At 43.7% G+C, this 19,989-nt stretch overlaps 1 protein-coding gene across 1 annotated transcript in view; it reads left to right on the forward strand.

The window, feature by feature from the left end:
• ADGRL4 (adhesion G protein-coupled receptor L4) overlaps window positions 1-19,989 on the forward strand; it is a 294,420-nt gene that overhangs the window by 4,202 nt on the left and 270,229 nt on the right. Inside the window, exon 2 of the mRNA XM_082265059.1 lies at window positions 11,349-11,489. Within this exon, the coding sequence (XP_082121185.1) occupies window positions 11,349-11,489 (141 nt within the window). The remainder of the gene's footprint in view (window positions 1-11,348; window positions 11,490-19,989) is intronic.

Below are 19,989 nucleotides of genomic sequence, written 5' to 3' on the forward strand. Positions count from 1 at the left end.
GGACACCTAACTGACACTTTTTGGGGACCAGTGACACTAATACAGTGATCAGTGCTAAAAATGATGCCATGTCACTGTACTAATGACACTGGCTGGGAAGGGGGCAGAGTTGTATAAAGTACGCGAAACCCATACTTGAGTAAAAGTACAAGTGCTCGATCAAAAAGTGACTTGAGTAGAAGTACTAAAGTAGTCAACATTTTTTGTACTTAAGTACTGCAAGTAGTTTTTTAAAAAAATTTGCTACTCAAGTACTGAAAGTAAAAGTACAAGTAGTTTTGAAAAAAAAAATTGCTATTCAAGTACTGAAAATAAAAGTACAAGTACTGTGTTCTGTAGTTATTAAAGAAAGATGTCAAAAGTTTGAACATCATATTGTCTTTTATTATTTCAAATGCAGCTTTTATTTATACATACAGTAGCATTTATTTTTGTATGCGCTGATAATACAAATGTTTTGAGCTTCATGAAACCTGCCATCTAGTGTTCTGGCAGTGGTAATTTTTATAATAGTAACGAGTAACTATGCAGCACAAAAAAAAAAATATCGGAGTAGAAGTATTGAAATCATTGAAAAAATGTAGTGAAGTAAAAGTGGAAGTAGGAGAAAAAAATTCTACTCTAGGAAAGTACAGATACCGCCTTTCAGTACTTAAGTACAGTAGTGAAGTAGTTCTACTTAGTTACTATACATCTCTGGAAGGGGGTTAACATCAGAAGCAATCAAAGAGTTAACTGTGTGCCTAGGTTGTGCTTACTCACTGTGGGGAGGTGCTTTGACTAGGGGAAGGCAAAAATCTGTGTTTCTGCTTAGCAGGAGCACAATATCAATACCTTCCCTTCTAACAGAAGGGCAATCTGCAATGTTTACATAGGCAGATTTTTGTTCTGCCTGTACAATTGGGCTCCCTGCTGGACTCCCGCTGTGTATAATTACAGCGGAAGTGGGTTGCCAGCGGCGTACGCTCCCCCCAGTCCTGGAAGTGTCTGACCTAGGTACGTAATCTGGCGCAGAGCGGCTGCCCTGCGGCAATAAATATGGTGTGCAGTCTGCAAGTGGCTAAAGGCAATTTTTCTGTTTTAAATGTGTTTTTTGACATTTTTTTTCTGGAAATAGTACAAAATAGACCGGCAAATAATCCTTGTCCCGCTCAAATCAGCTAAAGGCAATTTTAAAAATAAAAAAGAGGTCATACTTACATGCTCTGTGCAATAATATTGCACAGAAAAGTTGCTTTCCTCCTTGTTTGTTAAGGAGGCACCCGCACGTGTGTGATCCCATTAAATCCCGAGCCAGATTGTGTGTATTCATAGACACACACAGCATTAGTAAGCCACGCCCCTGATCCCTCCTCAACAGGAGTTTGGTTGACAGCAACAGGAGCCTATGGCTTTGCTGCCTCAGTTTCTCTCCTGAAAGCAGGAAGTGAAGGGAGCAGTGGTGGAGTCGGAGACAGTGCTGGAGCAGTGCAATGGAGTCAAGTAAGTACTTGGGGATGAGGGGGGGGGGGGGTAGGAATGCTAGTGGGCTTTTTTTACCTTAACCACTTGCCGACCACTCGCCACAGTTTAATTGCGGCAGGCTGGCTCGGCTGTGCGAACCGACATAGTACTATGTCGTTCATGCGCGTGGTGCTGGGGGGCAAGCGCACACTACCGGCGGCACGCTCCCGCTCCCCTATAGGCAGCAGGGAAGCGGATGCACGGGGCTGGCAGCACCAATTGCCGCTGGCCACCCGCAATCGCTCCCCGCTAAGAGAGAAGAGCGGTCAGCTGTTGTAAACACAGCTGACCGTTCTTCTCTCTGGAATGAACACAGAGCCCCTGTGATCCTTCTATATAGGAACTCAGGTCTCTGTGGTCATTTCACAAGCCCCTGCCCCCACAGTTAGAAAACACTCCCCTAGGCTTATATTTAACCCTTTGATCACCCACCAGGTTGACCCCTTCCCTGCCGGTGTCATTAATACAGTAACAGTGCATATTTTTAGCACTGATTACTGTAGTAATGCCACTGCCCCCCCCCCCCCAAAAGTGTCAAAAAGGTCAGTCAGGTGTCCGATCTGTCCACCGCAATGTCACAGTCCCCGCTAAAAATCGCAGATCGCCGCCATTACTAGTAAAAAATAAATAAATAAATAAAAATGACAAAAATCTTTCCCCTAGTTTGTAGACACGATAACTTTTGCGTTATTGGGATTTTTTTTTATCAAAAATATGTAGCAGAATACAAATTGGCCTAAACGGATGAAAAAATTTGATTTTGAAAACTTTTTTTTTTTTTTGGGGGGGAGGGGGGGGGGGGAATGTTATATAGCAGAAAGTGAAAAATATTGTTTTTTTTTTTGTTTTTTTTCAGAATTGTCGCTATTTTTTGTTTATAGCAAAAAAAATAAAAATTGCAGAGGTGATCAAATACCACCAAAAGAAAGCTCTATTTGTGGGGGAAAAGTACATCAATTTTATTTAGGTACACAGCATTCCACAACCGCGCAATTGTCCATTAAAGTAACGCAGTGCTGAATCGCAAAAAATGGCCTGGTTATTAACGGGGCAAATCCTTCCGGTCTTAAAGTGGTTAAGGGGGAAAATCTTCCGGTCCAGAAGTGGTTAAAGTATAACTAAAGGCAAAACTTTTTTTTTAGTTTTGGGTAGAGTGTAGAGGGATTAGAACCCCTGTAAGTTTTTATTGCAGTCTGTGTCTCCATTAGTGAGACTCCCCCTCTCTCTATTTGTCCTGTTTACCATTATCATTGAAAGTGAAAGTAAAAGAAAACCTCCAGAAAAGTAATAAAGGGGAAATCTTCCAATGGGGATACTAGTTCTGGTAAGCTGGGGGTCCCCAGGGAATTCCCTTAATTTACAGGGATTTCCTCTCCCTTCCTTTTTGGCTTTGGGACAGGAAGTGAAGGGAAATCTCAACAATGGGGCACAGATGGTGGAAAAAAAATAATATGACGTATGCATGCCTGTAGAAATTCAGCATTTGTTAATACATCATATATGCATGTGCATGTTTATGCTACTATATGCAAGCATTGGCATATACCCAAGAAAAGCTGGGTACACATGAGTTTTTTTTTTGATGCAATCAGTGGGTTGCACAAAAAGACACTCACAGTTCCCCGCATCAACACAAGTGATGTGGATGCAGGGATCTCCCTTGCTGTGTTGTTATATACTGACAGCAGGGACTCCCCCCTAGATCAGCACTGAATGTTGGTTTTCCAGTAGGATCGTTCAACAGAAGCCAGATGGTTGAACAGAGAGGGGAATACACACATCGAAATTGGAACAATCCCTGCTGAAGCCATACCTCCCAACTTTTTAAGATGGAAACGAGGGACACAAAAAAAAATGATTACCGTATATACTCGAGTATAAGCCGACCCGAGTATAAGCCGAGACCCCTACTTTTACCACAAAAAGATGGGAAAAATCATTGACTCGAGTATAAGCCTAGGGTGAGAATGCAGGGCGGCGGGCATGGTACAGAAGAATGCAGGGTGACTGGCACGGTGCAGGAGAATGCAGGGCGGCGGGCATGGTACAGGAGAATGCAGGGTGACTGGCATGATGCAGGAGAATGCAGTGTGACTGGCATGGTGCAGGAGAATGCAGGGTGACTGGCATGGTGCAAGAGAATGCAGGGCGGCGGGCATGGTACAGGAGAATGCAGGGTGACTGGCATGGTGCAGGAGAATGCAGGGTGACTGGCATGGTGCAGGAGAATGCCGGGCGGCGGGCATGGTACAGGAGAATGCAGGGTGACTGGCATGGTGCAGGAGAATGCAGGGTGACTGGCATGGTGCAGGAGAATGCAGGGTACTGGCATGGTACAAGAGAATGCAGGGTGACTGGCATGGTGCAGGAGAATGCAGGGTGACTGGCATGGTGCAGGAGAATGCAGGGTACTGGCATGGTGCAGGAGAATGCAGGGTGACTGGCATGGTGCAGGAGAATGCAGGGTACTGGCATGGTACAAGAGGATCCGGGGTTGTGGGCATACTACAGGAGATGCAGTGCTGTGGGCATGGTACATGTGGACCATGCCCCGCAGCACTGCATCCCTTGTAGTGTGCCCGCAGCCCTGCATAATGGCAGGTAGTGAAGCTGTTTCACTTACCTGTTCCAGAGGCGCCTTCATTTTAAAAATGGCGCCGCCCGGCGCCGACACGTCATTGCGCACGCGCCGCCGCCGCTCGTATACCTTCGGCTATTCCCGGCCTCTCCCGAGCGGCGCGTGTGCGGTGACATGTATGCGACGGGCGGCGCCATTTTTAAACCTTAAACCCGTCGGTGCGGACAGGAATTTTTTTTTTTTTCCTTGACTCGAGTATAAGCCGAGGGGGACGTTTTCAGCACAAAAAAATGTGCTGAAAAACTCGGCTTATACTCGAGTATATACGGTAGTTAAACTCACAAGTACTTTTTTTTACCACTACTATTCCTTTATACTGGCTTTTGGAATTTTCAAATGCAGCAATTTAGAAATTGGATGAAAGGTTTAGCACTGGGAAACACTTTTTGAAAGGTAAAAAGGGCATTTTTTTTACACTTCTATAAAGATCAGACCAAAATGAGGGACAAATGAGAAGAAAAGAGGGACAGAGGGACTTTGTTCCAAATCAGGGACAGTTCCTCAAAATCAGAGACAATTGAGAGCTTTGCTAAATCGGCCAAATTTTGCTATGCATATAACCTACTTAAGACCATGTACAGGCATTCACTTCATTTGCCGAATGGCTCCCCAAGTGGGTAAAAAATGGTGGCATTTTTTACGCTTGAGCAGATTTCAAGCCTCAAAACAAGCATTGGGCCTTAAAGTTATCACCCTTAAAGTTGTCACCCTTCCACAGATAATGTCTTGAAAAAATGAAAAATGATTAGACATTCATCTTGGAGTCCTGGATGGTGACACTTCACTCCACCATCCTCTATGACAAGATTGGATTGTGATAAGGTTAAAAACATCAGCTGAACATCAAAGTGGCCTGGAGATAATTTTATAAGTAGTGACACCTGTGCTAAATAGGCTTATGAAACACTATTTTGCATGTAAATGTTTTGTACAGTAAATAACATCTCAAAAGCCGACAAAACAAGAAAGGATGAGCAAACTGAACCTGGAACAGGAGATTTTACTGGGCTTTGAGTCATTTTGAGTCTTAAAGTGGAACTAAACCCACCAGTTACATTCAAAGCATGCCATGAATGATAAATGGCTGGTGTCATGAGTGATCAGATGTGCAGCAATATGGCAACTGCAGATCAGATCAGAGGCTAAGATGGCAGCTTCCTTGGCTGTAATAAATGGGTTTAGTTCCACTTTAAGTGCAGTAACCCATAGCAACTGATCAAAAAATGATCTGCTTAATTTAAATTAGTAAATGGTAGATGCTAATTGATTGCCATGGATAACTGTACTTAAAAACTGTATTAAACCCACAAATTCACTTGTTTCCCAAATGTAGCACCCTCCTAGGTAGGTGCTAAAGAGAGAGTATAGTTTTGGATCTTTTCTGCTTACAAGAAAGATTGCCAGGTAAATATATATTCTCCGCCTACCAGAGAGCAGGATCTGCTAGTGAGGTCTGCTCATGGTGCTCAGGTGCCGTTCAGCTTGTCTAAAGTGTTTCACACTGGTCCAATAGGGAGGCATATTGGACAGTGGGAGGAAACCTGCCAAATGATTGCACAGGCATTTAGTACAGCCCTGGTGATTGGCAGAGGAAAGTGCCTCTGTAGATGCTGGGATACTGAATAAATGCCAAGGGCACATGTGCCCAGGGTCTTTCATCTGGAGAGTGGGGTCCCGGAGGGAGGGGGCAGCCTCCTTTTCCTCTGTAGAAATTGCCATGCGGCCTCAGGTGGTCAACCTGAGGGCCTGAGAATTAGAGAGGAACTGAACCCAGAGGTCCTGTAGAGCTGACTGAAAGAGAGACACTCGAAAGGATTTGATTCTGAATACAGTGAGTACAGATCTGTGTCAAGGGGCCTGTCCTGAGGGGGGCCATCCCTTCAGCTGAAAGAGTCAGTGGACGGGTGTCAGTAAAGGGGATGCTAGAGAGTGTCCTGAAGATAATGTAGTTCACCAAGTCTGTTGCTGGAGAGAGAGCAAGAAGACCTAACCCTTTCCATACACGTGGCAGTATGGTTAAAGCAGTGTGACTGCTTCCACAAGAAACCTGGTGAGGCCAAATGAGAGTTATCCTTATCAACTGTAAATAGTTCAAGTTGCATTATCCCTCTATTCCCTTCTCCCATCGAAGTTCCACAATAAATATCAAAAACCAAAACCACTGGGCTCTTTATTGAGTATGAGTAACGATCCACTGGGAGTAAGGATGAATGTGTGAACTGTCCCTAAATGACTGTCTGCAGGTAATCGGAGGAGGCCGAACAAGTCATCACACAGCAGCTCCCACGGGGACAGTGCTACGCAAACATGCTTTGAATTATAACAGTTTTAGTTACTAGTGTGTCTATGTCAGCTCATCGACCGGCTGGTGTCATCACTTATCACATGTGAAGCACCATGGTATCTGCAGATCAAACATAGGCTAACAGGGTGACTTTCTTGGCTGTAAAGGATAGGAGAGTATTGTTCTGATTTAAAGCACAATTAAGCCCTTCTATCCTTTTCTGCCAAGAAAGTTGCCATCGTATGCCCCTGTTTAGATCTGCATGGTGCTGCACTATGACACTAGGTTTTGGAGGGCATTAAACTTCGGTTGGGAGCTGACAGAAGCCCACTGGTACGTGTGACAGTTATCACCAGAGACTTGCTTTGAATGTTAATGTTTTGGGAAACCATTACATTGGTGGGTTTAGTTCCACTTTCAAGTGGAACTAAGAGCCGGTTCACACTACCACGACCAGAAAGTCGCCCCGTGACTTGAAGAGACTTGTTTAGAGACTTGGAAGAGACTTGAAAGAGACTCGGAAGAGACTCGGAAGAGACTTATGCACTACTTTGAAGAGACAGGCGACTTTGTCTGTGAGGAATGCCTGGCTAATCTCTTTCTTCTTCCTGGAAAGTCTGATAACAAGTCGTGTCAATTAAGATAAGGAGGCGACTCCCATTGAAGTCTATGGGACAGTCGGATCACAGGTCGCCTCAAAGTAGTACAGGACCCTTTTCTGAAGTCAGAGCGACTTCAGTAGTGCCAATTAAGACGGCACTGATTGATTAACATTGCTTTTGTTATGTCACGCGACCTGGGGCAACACAAGTCGCCTCACAAGTCGTGCTAGTGTGAATGGGCTCTTAAGCCATCAAATTAAAGTGATTGTAAACAATCACCTTGTAAACAACCCATTACATTTAAAATAAAAATGAAGGGTAAAACATGTTTGTATAGATATAAAAACAAAACAAAAAAACCCATTATAAATACCCTTTTTCCTCTTTTTTAGAAATGATCACATTCCCTCTGTTCTCAGCTGCATAAGACCTGGGGGGAGGAGAAGTAGCAGTGCACTGAGCTTGCCAGTGAATCGCTGTGCAGCGGAGGTGTATCCGGACAAATCTGATCATTGGAGGAGAATACACTGAGTTCCCAGCATAGCTAGAGGACTGATCACGGTGTGCTATCCTGCTTAGTGTGATCAGTTTAATAGGAAAGAAGAGGGACTAGCAGGAACACCAGGGATTTCACATAAAGGAAGCAATACTTAGAGAACAGGATATTTCTCATACAAGTACATGGTACAGCAGCCACATATCAGGAATATGACGTGTTGGGGTATTAAACACTTTAATGGTTTTTTAAAAAAACAAAACAGTTAATTACCTGGTAGGCCGGGAATGTAACTGTCACATTGGTTGTACTCTCAACCAAATTGTCAAACCATCAAACAGCTAGAGTCATAACTGATCACATGTATGTCATGGCATTTGTAGATCAAACATCGCTAAAGATGGCAGCTTCTATGGTTGAAAAGGATAGGAGGGTTTAGTTCCTCTTTCAGAAATAGAATTTAAAGTGGAAATAAACTCATTGCTTTTTCCCAAAACAGTTACATTTAAGGCATGCCGTGACTAATAACTGTCACAGCTGTTTGTCATAACTGACCACATGTAACACATCATGGTAACCGCAGATCAACCCGCAGGAAGCTAAAATGACAGCTTTTTTGGCTTTAAAGGATAGGAGGGATTAGTTCCACTTTAAACATAGGAACCCTTTACTGTATAACGGCATAGATGTTAAAGTATGTGTCTAGCTTTTTTTTTAGCTTAGGATAGAGTGTCATAGACTTCAGGGCTTCAATTCAAAGTTCTCATTTCCTTCCCTGGTGGAAATGGTGTTACCAGACTGCGAGGTGAAATTTGCAACAAGGACACATAGAGAAATCATAGCTCCCAACTGTCCCTGATTTCGAGGGATTGTCCCTGATTTGGAACAAAGTCCCTCTGTCCCTCTTTCCTCCTCATTTGTCCCTCATTTTGGCCTGATCTATAGAATTGTATATAGAATGTACTATTTATCCTACAAAAAGTGTTTCCCAGTGCTAAACCTTTCATCCAACTTCTAAATTGTTGTATTTGTAATTTCAAAAGCCACTATATAGGAATAGTAGTGGTAAAAAAAAAAAAAAAAAAAAAAAAAAAAAAAGCACTTGTGGGCTTAACTAATCATTTTTTTTTTTTTTTTTTTTGTAAAATTTAAGGGGGGCGTGGCAAGGGATGTGTCCTATACCTACATACTTTTGCTAATAGGTGTCCCTGATTCCCATCTCAAAAAGTTAAGAGGTGTGCAGAAATATAAAGTTATATATCTGACTAGCCCTTCCGCACTCTACTAAAAAAAAAAAAAAAAAACGTCCTATTTGGTAAAAATCTAACCGTCAGGAAGGGAAATGAAAGAAAATCTGTCCATCGGAGCTCTAGATAGCAGAAAAGGGTAAATAAAGGTTCTAACGTATTCCCATTCCAAGTAAAACAAATAGGAAAAACACATTTGGCTAAATGTACACTTTAAATGAGCTTATGTAGTACGTTTTTTGCTGTAAAGCTGATCTATTTGAATTCAGCCACTTTGTACAATGTTCTGGTTTACTAGGGGTCATGTCCAATGAGGTGCATGCTTCCTCTGACCAGAGTCATGCGCAGCTGCAGTGGCCGCCCATCTCCGCCCCTTGCCCAATCACAGAGTGCTTTGTGTTATGCGATATCATTCACAAAATACAAAGGCTCCTGTGAATAAATACCGGAGGGGAGGGGGACCATAGGTCACTATTCTATGTCAGAAGCGAGCAAGAGAGCATGGCTATGTTTTTATATACAGTTGTACCATGGGTAATGTGACCAGATTTTTAAAATGAAATCAGCGTCAGTGCTGCGATATTGCGGGGGACAAATCGGACACTAAGTGACTCTTTTGACACTTTGTGGGGACCAGTGACACTAATACAGTGATCAGTGCTAAAAAATATGCACTGTCACTGTATTAATGACACTGGCTGGGAAGGGGTTAACATATAGGGCAATCAAAGGGTTAAATGTGTGCCTAGCCAGTTTTTTTTCTCACTGTGGGGGAGGTGCTTTTACTAAGGGAAGGCATAGATCCCTGTCCTTGCTTTGCAGGAACACAGGATCAATGTCTTCCATACTGACAGAACAGTGATCTGCCTTGTTTACATAGGCACACCGCCGTTCTGCCTGTGTACAGAGGGATCAGAGGGTGTCGGCAGACATTGAGTCCGCTGGAACCGCTGATAGGCTCCAATATCCAGAAATGCAGGGTCACATATATATATATACATGATCATGTGCAGCGTGAATGCCCTGGAGCAGCAAATCTGCTATGGGGGGGGGGGGGGGGGGGCGGTCGGCAACTGGTTAAGATCATCAGCATTATCATAACTCACAGGCAGGGGGCACTCTATCATGGCTCTGGCTGGCTCTGTCACAGTGTGTCACTTGACCCAGCAGCCATGTTATGTGACACACTGTGACGGAGCACTGCCTGCCAGAGCCATGATAGAGCGCCCCCTGCCTGTGAATTATGATACCATCCATGATGTCAGAGAGGCAGACACAGTGCAATGTAGTCTTTTCACAGACACCCCAAAACACACCGGTGTTGAAGCCTTGAAGGCACTGGCAGCCCACGATAGAATCCACTTCCCCTCTGTTCCTGCTGCTAGAAACGATAAGCTAAGGTCAGCTGTCTTTTTCTGCCTGTCACCGCCGCCGCCTGCCTCACAGCCTCTCAAGTCTCACTCTCCGGGCCCTGGCTACTACTGGGTGGGGAGCAGAGGAAGATCACTCTGGCGGGGAAGGCAAGGAGATAGGCAGGCAGCTGGCCGGGACTTGAGCCGAGGCAGAAGAACATGCGAGCAGGAACATGCGCCTGAAACTGAGGAAATAGTCCCTCCGCTCCGACCAGCACATGATCATCAGAACGGGGCACAGATAATGAAAAAAATACACCCCCTAAGCTAGTAGGAGGGCAGAGCAGGGATAATTCAGATTTTTTTTTTTCAATTCTGCACTGTCTTTGAAATTGAAAATTGAAATTGCCTGGGCCCCTGTTCAAATCCAATCCGGGGACAAAACCGGGCACAGATTTGGTCAGGGTACAGTGTCCTCAGTCCAGGGACATCTGGTCGCCCTAACCATGGGGAAAGAATGTAGCCATCCTTTAAAAGAAGGTCAGTTTACATCAGCAAAAGAAAAGTCATTTGGAGATTTGGAGGAGGCTGAGAGCAATAAAAGGTACATTTTTAACTTAAAGAGGTTGTAAACCCCTTATGTTTACATTTACCTATAGGTAAGCCTACATTAAGGCTTACTGTAGTTATAGGTGCTATAAATATCTCCTAAACATGCACCGTTTAGGAGATATTTACAGTGCATGCAGCCGATGACGTCATCGGCGCATGCGCTCTGAAGGAACCACCCGTGCCGTTCCTTCAGATCCCAGTGCCGTGAACGGCGGCTACCGTGCGCATGCGTGGGAGTGATGTAATCGCGCCCCCAGCCAATCAGATGGCCGGAGGACGAGATCCAGGAAGCAGGATGGCTGGACATGTCGGCCGTCCTGTCGGCACTGAGGGGGCTTCATTTTTAGGTAAGTACTTCATAATGAGCTAGTATGCGATGCATACTAGCTCATTATGCCTTTGTCTTTACAGGTTTTTTTTTCACATTTTTTAAACCGGTCTACTTCCTCTTTAAGAATGAAATCTTGAATACATTTTTTTTTTGTTTACTGTAAACCTGAGTTTAGTATCACTTTACCTAAATCTGTGTTGCATGCTATTATTCGTTTTTTAATTTTTTTGTTTTTTACTCTTGGTTATATGTTGTTTGAACCGCCTGTCACTTTGTTTTGTAGAGTGTTTATTCCTGTTGCTGCACCATGGCCAGCAGTGTTCAGTCCCGTGCCATACAAATGCGGAGTGTAAAATAGAGAAAGGAATTCGAGGATGCTTCTGCCATACAGGATACACAGGAGATGGTATTAAATTCTGTGAAGGTAGGGAAAAAAATGTTTTTACTTTTATGTATTAAATGTATTTTTATACATTAAATGTAAATGTATTAAATGTATTTTTTTTTTTTTTTTTTTGCTCTCTTGCGCACATTGGTCTACCTAAACAATATTGCCACACCTTTGGGAACACATGGCTATCACACTTATATAGGTTTGTTGGATTGAAACCATGGGGGGATGGATATGGAGTTCACCTTTTCCCCATCTTTGCAGCTTTAACAACCTCCACTCTTATGAGAAGGCTTTCTATAAGATTCTAGATTGTGTCTTTGGAAATTTGTATCCATTCAGCCCTAAGGTTATGTGTGAGGTCAGGTACTGATGTTGGTCAAGAAAGTCAAGTTCTCATTTGGCATTCTATTTCCTCCCAATAGTGTTTGGGGGGAGGTGCAGCATGGTGTGGCAACCATTTAGTGTCCAGTTACATAGAACAGCAATACACAATAAGCACAGTGGGAAGATGCCCAACAGAATGCAACAGTGATGTGTAGTAAAGCAGGTCTCAAGTGTGCCGACAGCATCTGTCTTGAGGGGCTGAATGTGGCCTGGCCAGTCTGTGCCCAAATGGGGAGGTGTCCAGGAAAGATGGCACGTCTATTTCCTTTCCCTACTCATCTGCAACCCCTCCCTGCTGCTAACCACTGTTCCTGTCAGACGGATGACCTGTCCCTACACTACATACGCATGAATTGTGCACCAAGTTTGGGAGCCAGGGCCTTAAATAGGCTCTATCTGAGCAAAGATGGCTGCCAGTGTCACATGGGGTGGCAGTTTGATAGCTTCCCCAGTGACCAAGGAAACCATAGAGGAACTAAGTTCCTCTTGACTTACCCTACAATTACAATGCTGCAGTGGTTGAGCGCTACCTACAGTGGAGAAAATAGACTGCGCCAGCCCACATGTTTAGTAGGTTTGTGGTACATGCAATTCAAATTGTTTCACCCCAAACTCATCAAACTGTGTCTTTATAGAGAAAAGTAGGAATGACAGCACTCTGTAAAAAAATCCAAATGCTGACAATCTATTCATCTTGGCAAAGCGAACAGAGAGTCTCTGCATGAAATTTCAGGCATGAGCTGACTTTCTGATTGTTTGTCTGGATCAATGAAGATTGTCAGAATTTAATTCTTCAATGGAGCACAGCCGGCTTCCTTCTTTCCTGGATTATTGTGTTCCCATGGGGTACAACATGAGCCCCTGCTAGCGTCCAGCACAGGAATATGAGCCCCTGCTAGCGCCCAGCACAGGAATATGAGCCCCTGCTAGCGCCCAGCACAGGAATATGAGCCCCTGCTAGCGTCCAGCGACCATTCTTTGGGAAAGTAACCCTTTTTTCGGGTTTTTAGAAGCTCTTCCTTTGTTTGTACACAGGGGCATAATCATGGTGGAATAGAACATTACCTCCTCCAAACTGCTGCCATAATGCTGGCATTACACAACTTTCTAAAATGTCTTTGGAGGGGTTTCCACATTCCTTTTAGAAATATAGTATATGAAATTAAAACTTGTGTGTCCTTCAGGACAGGAGGCAATGGGAAATCTCTCCAATGGAGACACATAAATGCATTTTAGTAGCATTTTGGAGGCTTGGAATTTTTGGCAATGTTTTCCACAGCTGTTTGTATCTTCCTTCTCTGGTGACAACTGCTCCTTCCTTGTCTTGACAGGAACAGTAAGTACGGAAAAATCTCCCCAATTTCCACAAATAAGTCACCAACAAAAAAGTTTGCCTCTTTCCCAGGCCTCTTGTTTAGGCTCCAAGTCACCCTGGTCAAAGACACAAGACTAAAGACTCTCTCCTTGCTCTGCTGTAACAATGATGGGACCTGGTGATTGGCCACTAAGGTGTCCATGACAGTATTGTGGAATGCATGGGAGCAAAATCCTTGTATCACAGGTACAAATCATTGTTGCTTGTTTGGAAGCAGAGTGAGGAGAGGAAGATATGTATGGGCCAAACTCAACCTGATCAACGTTTACACAAGGTTAAGGATTCTCTCTCCACCACAAGTAACAGTAATGGGACCTGTCGATTGGCCACTAAGGCGTCTGAAGTAATATCATTAATATTGTCAATGTCCACCAAAGTAATTTAAAATGCTTCAATGTCGTTTTAGGGTCTATTACAGTCTCTTTACTATAGGGGCAGGTATCCTGTGGTTGCTGTAGGGGCAGTTAGAGATCGCTTTGTCAATGAATGGGAGCAAAACCCTTGCACCCCAGGTACAAATCATTTTTGCTTGTTTGGAAGTGGAGTGAGGAGCAGATGATATATGTGAGTACCAAGTCACCCTGGTCAAAGTTCTCACAAGGCTAAAGATTCTCTCCCTGCCCCCAAGTAACAGTGATGGGACCAGGAGATTGACCATTATGGTATCCATAACAGTATGGTGAAGTGAATGGGTGCAAGACCCTTGCACCCCAGGTACAAATCATTGTTGCTTGTTTGGAAGTGGAGTGAGGAGAGGAAGATGTGTAGGGGCTCAGAGTCACCCTGGTCAAGTTTACACAGGGTAAAGATTATTTCTCCACCCCCAAGTAACAGTAATGGGACCTGACGATTAGTCACTAAGGCATCCATAACAATATTGTGGGATAAATGGGAGCAAAACCCCTGAGTACCAAGTCACCCTGGTCAAAGTTCTCACAAGGCTAAGGATTCTCTCCCTGTCCCCAAGTAACAGTGATGGGACCAGGAGATTGACCATTATGGTATCCATAACAGTATGGTGGAGTGAATGGGTACAAGACCCTTGCACCCCAGGTACAAATCATCGCTGTTTGCTTGGAAGTGGAGTAAGTAGAGGAAGATATGTATGGGCTCAAAGTCACCCTAATCAAAGTTTATACAAAGCTTAGGATTCTCCCCCCCCCCCCCCCCATGGGGCATTGGCCACTAAGCACCCAGCTCTGCATTGTCTGGAGCACAAGAACCATTTTTTTTTTTTTTTTTTTTAATGACTAATGTACAGCAAATTTGAAAAAAACGAAACAGTGTTCTATATTGTGACATGTCAGGAATGTAATAATGCAGATTTAGCTAGTGAAAGGTCCCCTTTAACGATCTGAAGGTGCCAATCCTTCTACCTTGATCCAAATCTTAATCTGACCTGCCACACCAGGACAGCACTTACCACAAGAGTAAGCAGTAGAGTAGAGTAGGTGTAGGACCAACAGCCTGCTGTGAGGGACCGAGGGAAGGTGAATAGAACACATTAGTATATACGCATGTCTCACAGCACAGTATAACCCACAATTCTGCCATTGAAGCAGCTTGTTATGAAGCAAAACTCCTACGTCTCGCTTTCTTTCTTAGGAAGCGTGCCTGTTCATTGTAAGCAATTATTCTGAGATATAACAATAAAGAGAAATACAAAGTGAGGGTTAGATCGACTACCAACTAAGCTTTGCAGCAGGATCTGCCAAATGTTGTAAACATTTACTTTTCGACAGCAGAAAAAAATAAAATATTTGCGTGTTTGTTGTACCAAATGGGAACAAGCGAAATTAAAAATGTATTTCAAAAAGGAATGCTGTTCTTGTGGATAGTCTGTGTATGGGCACAAGGAAATGGGAGTTTTAAAATGTGGATTTTTTTTTTTTTTGATGGGTGTTGTCCACTCTTTGATGCATCGAGCATTATAAAATTTATTGATGACAACCACAGAGCATGATTGCTGCAGCATGTAATAAACGCATAAAAATGCACTCGTAACAATGTGAAGGCAACCTTGAGGTTCCCAACAGCAGCGGTTTATAGGTCAATTCTTGCACCAGGGGGTAGCTACTGTAGATTGTGAGGCAAGAGAATTCTGGCTATCTGCTTCTCATATACATCTGGAGAACTCAGAGAAGCTATCTGCTCTGTGAAGCTGTCTGCTTCTCATATACAACTGGGCAACCTTGTAGCTCCCCCAAGTAGTGGTTGATAAGCCAGTTCCTGCACCAGGGGGGTCTGATGTTGATTGTGAGGCAAGTGAATTCGGGCCATCTGCTTCTCATGTACAACTGGGAAACTCAGAGAAGCTATCTGCTCTGAGAAGCTGTCTGCTTCTCATATACAACTGGGCAACCTTGTAGCTCCCCCAAGTAGTGGTTAATAAGCCAGGTCCTGCACCAGGGGGTCTAATGTTGATTGTGAGGCAAGATAATTCAGGGTATCTGCTTCTCATATACAACTGGGGAACTCAGAAAAGCTATCTGCTCTGAAAAGCTGTCTGCTGCTCATATACAACTGGGCAAACTTGTAGCTTTCCCAAGTAGTGGTTGATAAGCCAGGTCTGGCACCAGGGGGTCTAATGTTGATTGCGAGGCAAGATAATTCTGGCTATCTGCTTCTCATATACAATTGGGAAACTCGGAGAAGCTATCTGCTCTGAGAAGCTGTCTGCTTCTCATATACAACTGTGCAATCTTGTAGCTCCCCCAAGTAGTGGTTGATAAGCCAGTTCCTGCACCAGGGGGTCTAATGTTGATTGTGAGGCAAGATAATTCAGGCTATCTGCTTCTCATATACAACTGGGGAACTCAGAGAAGCTATCTGCTCTGAGAAGCTGTCTGCTTCTCATATACAACTGTGCAACCTTGTAACTTTCCCAAGTAGTGGTTGATAAGCAAGGTCCTGCACCAGGGAGTCTAATGTTCATTGTGAGGCAAAATAATTCTGGCTATCTGCTTCTCATATACAACTGGGGAACTCAGAGAAGTTATTTGCTCTGAGAAGCTGTCTGCTTCTCGTATACAAATGGGCAACCTTGTAGCTCCCCCAAGTAGTGGTTGATAAGCCAGGTCCTGCACCAGGGGGTCTAATGTTGATTGTGAGGCAAGAGAATTCAGGCTATCTGCTTCTCATATACAACTGGGAATCTCGGAGAAGCTATCTGCTCTGAGAAGCTGTCTGCTTCTCATATACAACTGGGCAACTTTGTAGCTCCCCCAAGTAGTGCTTGATAAGCCAGGTCCTGTTCCAGGGGGTCTACTATAGATTGTGAGATTGGATAATTCAAGCTTTCTGCTTCTCATATACAACTTGGCAACCTTGCAGCTTCCCCTAGCAGTGGCTGACATGCCAAAAAATATGAGGACCGTAGGGCACTTCTGTGGAAGCAATCTGTCTTACAATACTCAATGTAGGCCTCCTGGGTGGTGAGCGGTTTCTTAGCTGTCCCTAGGGCCAGTCTTCCAAAGAGCAGAAGCATACTCCAAAGGTAAACATGGAAGGAGAAAAGGAAGGCGTCACTAAGTGCAGTGTAAATCCGTTTAATGAAACACAATATGAAAAAACACGAAAATTTGTGAAGAGCAGGCATATGGGGACATCACAGAAGTACATTCCATAGGCTCCCTGTCTGCTCCTTTTCCCTAGAAGCCATCCAGCAGTGTGGGGAGATGGAAGGAGAGGTGTGGAGCACTGTGATGGAGGAGCCAAAGTCGCGGTTGAACGCATGCCTTGCTCATGGACCGCAGGAACATGGTGACATCATTGTTCTGACGAAGGAGCGTTACTGTGCATGCTCCGAAAAATGCATTACCGCCCGGTGACATCACCACCACATTCCTGCTGTCCACGACCGAGGCGTGCGTTCCACCGATACCACGGCTAGGGACCTTCCTCCTTCACAGTGCTCCATGCCTCTCCTTCAATCTCCCCTCACTGCTGGGTGGCTTCTAAAGAAAGGGAGCCTACAGGGAGCCTACAGGGAGCCTATGGAACGTACTTCTGTGATGTCCCTATATGCCTGCTCTTCACAAATTTTCCTGTAAGTGTTTTAGTATTGTGTGTCATTAAACAGTTTTACACTGCACTTAGAGGCACCTTCCTTTTCTCCTTCCGTGGTTGACATGCCAGTTCCTGCTCCATGGGGATCTACTGTAGATTGTGAGACAAGCAAATTCAGGCTATCTGCTTCTTATATATGCCAGGGGAATTTGTCACCATTTTGTAACCACAGGGCCTACCAGGTTGCATATGGTCATATGGCCCACAGCGTGCACAACCTCACAGTCCACTGATGGCAAAGTTGGTTCATCTGTAATAATACCTGAAGAGGGCAAGTACAGTGAAGCGCGTTGAGGAAGAGAATTGAGACACCTACGTCACGTCCTGTGATGTCACTTCCGGCCAACGGAACACTGCTTCTGAAGGATCCGGCGAGTCTCAACATGCACAGGGTGAGGTGTCACAAGTAAACACAAAGCTCTTCCTTTTGCATTTAAAGAGACATGGACCTGGTGGAGCACTTTTTTGGTTATATATGATGGACACTAGTTATGAACGCTAATGGTGGAATATAATACATAAGTTGGATATAAGTATGTAAATAGTTCTCTGGGCATTAGTCTATTATATCATATTTGATTTTTTGTAAGACCTAGCGCCATTCACTTTGGTATAATATATACATTTTGATGCGCTGCAGTGTGGGAGCCTTGTCTGTAACTGTAGTTGTGCATTAGGGTGCAATTCTTAATTAATGTAAAATACCTGTTTTATCACACGCGACACATAGGTATGAAGGGAGCCTAAAGTTAGACTATTTGGACTTTGTAGGTTTAGCCCATTTGGATTGTTTCTTGGATAGAATTAGAAGGTGACTGAACAGTTTACTTGTTGCCTGAAGTTATTCTTCGACTTACAATTTGCTAGTAAATAAGAAATACACATTTTAAAAGCCATTATGTTCCCATGAGCTTTGGTTTCTTTTGTCTCTAGTGATTTCATGCTCCCCTGTCAAACCCTCTAGTACTTTTTTTTTTTACTTTTTTTTTTTTTTTTGCTTCTGGTGGAAAAAGAGATTCGGATAATTATAGCCACTAAAAAAAGGAATACAAGTCTCCTCCGTGAAAAGGAAAGAAGAAGTGAGATGGCAATGCATGTTGACACCAGCAATAGCAGACATGTCAGGCTAGCCAGTGCGACAGCGCTGACAGAATCAACCGCGATAACAGCTATGATCAAAAAAGACTATTACACAATAGAATCTTGCAGACCAAAAGTGAGCGGGATAGGTGGAAACAAAAGGCAAACAAATAATTTGACTCTCTAGGGAGAGAAATGTCAGTTTGTTCCTTCACACTCTTATCAGAGTTTTTTATGTTACTCAGTGAGACGAAAGGCAAATGCCTTTGAAATGGCAGACCGTGTCCTCTAACCAAAGTAGCGCCTACGCACTTTTCTGCACAAATCAAATACTTATTGGAGGTTGCGAGTGACACTGATTCACCAATTAAAGCACACCTCTAATTTATTGGTAAACATGATGCAGGGAAGGCAGAGTGGAGGGGAGGTAAGCGATGGACTTGACACTGCATGGACATAGGTTTTGGTGTATTTGGGGGCAAGCTTGCTGCTTAAAGCGGCACTCCAAGCATGCAGCTTAATTTGCAAATAAAATACACAAATGTAAACCGTCTGATTGGACAAAAGATTTGTGGTTTTGTACAGCTTCTTTGTGTGATTCCTACCCCTCAGCCAGACAGCACAGCCAAGAGCCTTGACACCATTTTCTCATTTTGAGCTAAGGAATCCAGTGAGGTCAACTCCCTGCCCCAAGCCTGCTGATTGGGCAGTGAAGGAGTAAAATAAGTCATTAACTCTACTACACTTCATCAGGTTTGCTGTCAGTACATAGGGTGCCATTCCCCTCCCTTCCACCCTTTTATAGTGCCCATATATGCTTAGATATTTTTTATATGCTCAATATGTGATTTTATCCAAATGGACTGGGTTGGAACAGCTTCTTAGTGTGATTCATACCCATCTGCCAGACAGCGCAGCCAAGAAAGAGCCTTGACACCATTTTCTCATTTTGAGCCAAGGAATCCAGTGAGGTCACCTCCCTGCCCCAAGCCTGCCGATTGGGCATTGAACGAGTAAAACAAGTCATTAACTCTACTACACCTTATCATGTTTGCTGTCAGTACATAGGGTGCCATTCCCCTCCCTTCCCCCTTTTATAGTGTCCATAGATGCTTAGATGCTTAGATATTTTTATATGATCAATATGTGATTTGATTCAAATGGGTTTGGTTGGATCCTTGGAGTGTGTTCTTTTTAAAGAGCCCCCTATTTCTCCTGAAGAAGCAGATTTGACCACAGAATGTGTTGAGGCATGCAGCCTGTGATGGAAGCCTCCCCTGCCAGCATAAAAGTGTTCTAAAATACTGTTTGTGATTGTGGTGGTTTCAGTCTATGAATGGGGATTTTGACCCTTATGGGCAATATTTTAAAGGGAAGCATTGCATTGAGTTTTAAATTGATACAGTTTTTATATGGCTTTGTAAATAAAATATTTTGAAATATATTTTAGGTTTGGTCCACCTGTGTCCTGGCCCCATAAAAATCCATCTTTTTATTTTTCCTTGTAATTTAGGATGTGGTGCCTTAAGTAACCCACCAATTGATTATAGTTTTTCCTGTAAAAAAAAACAGAAATACTTACCTCTCCACTGCTCCTCTTGCCATATGTGGCTTTAATTCAAA

This window comes from Pelophylax lessonae (genome assembly GCF_965119305.1).
Source record: "Pelophylax lessonae genome assembly, chromosome: 8".
Lineage (NCBI taxonomy): Eukaryota > Metazoa > Chordata > Amphibia > Anura > Ranidae > Pelophylax > Pelophylax lessonae.